The 617-nt window shown below is 68.9% G+C and overlaps 1 protein-coding gene across 1 annotated transcript in view; it reads right to left on the minus strand.

Moving 5' to 3' along the window:
* LOC102034598 (fas-activated serine/threonine kinase) overlaps positions 1-617 on the minus strand; it is a 15,741-nt gene that overhangs the window by 10,969 nt on the left and 4,155 nt on the right. The window contains exon 2 of the mRNA XM_031064898.1: positions 3-150. Within this exon, the coding sequence (XP_030920758.1) occupies positions 3-150 (148 nt within the window). The remainder of the gene's footprint in view (positions 1-2; positions 151-617) is intronic.

Here is a 617-nt window from a genome sequence, read left to right on the forward strand (position 1 = left end):
GCCGTGGGGGCCGCGCTGGGCGGCGACAGGTGGCAGTGCAGGACGCTCAGGTGGCCCAGGTGCAGCCCTGCCAGGCTCTGGGTGTCGTCACGCAGCAGCTGTCCCTGGTAGATCAAGCGCACCTGCTGCTCCTGCCCCGGGAAGTAGGTCCTGCAGGAGACAGGGACAGCGGTGACACCGCTGATGGGACAGGCCCCTCTGACCCACCTCCTGTGCCCACCCCGAGCTCTCACCCACCCGCACAGCTGAGCCCATGTGTCCCCATCAGGCACCCCAAGTGTCACCTGCCAGCTCAGTTTCTTCATCCACATCCTATGGGTGTACCCACCCTGACCCCCGCCCTGCCCTGCACACCTGACCCCACACACCTGTGCCTGCCCCGGCTGTCACCTGCCGGGACAGTCCCCTCTGCCAACACACCCACCGTGACCCTCCCGCTCTGCCCTGCCCACACACCCGAGCGTGCCTGTGCCCATCAGCGACCCCAGGTGTCCCCTGCCAGCTTGGGCTGTCCCACGGCCCCGCCAGGGACAGGCACAGCGACCCGGGCACAGCGACTCCTGCACGGTTACCCGGGCACAGCTACCCGGGCACAGCTACCCGGGCACAGCTACCCG

The sequence above is a fragment of the Geospiza fortis genome, unplaced genomic scaffold, assembly GCF_000277835.1.
Source record: "Geospiza fortis unplaced genomic scaffold, GeoFor_1.0 scaffold891, whole genome shotgun sequence".
NCBI classification, from domain to species: domain Eukaryota; kingdom Metazoa; phylum Chordata; class Aves; order Passeriformes; family Thraupidae; genus Geospiza; species Geospiza fortis.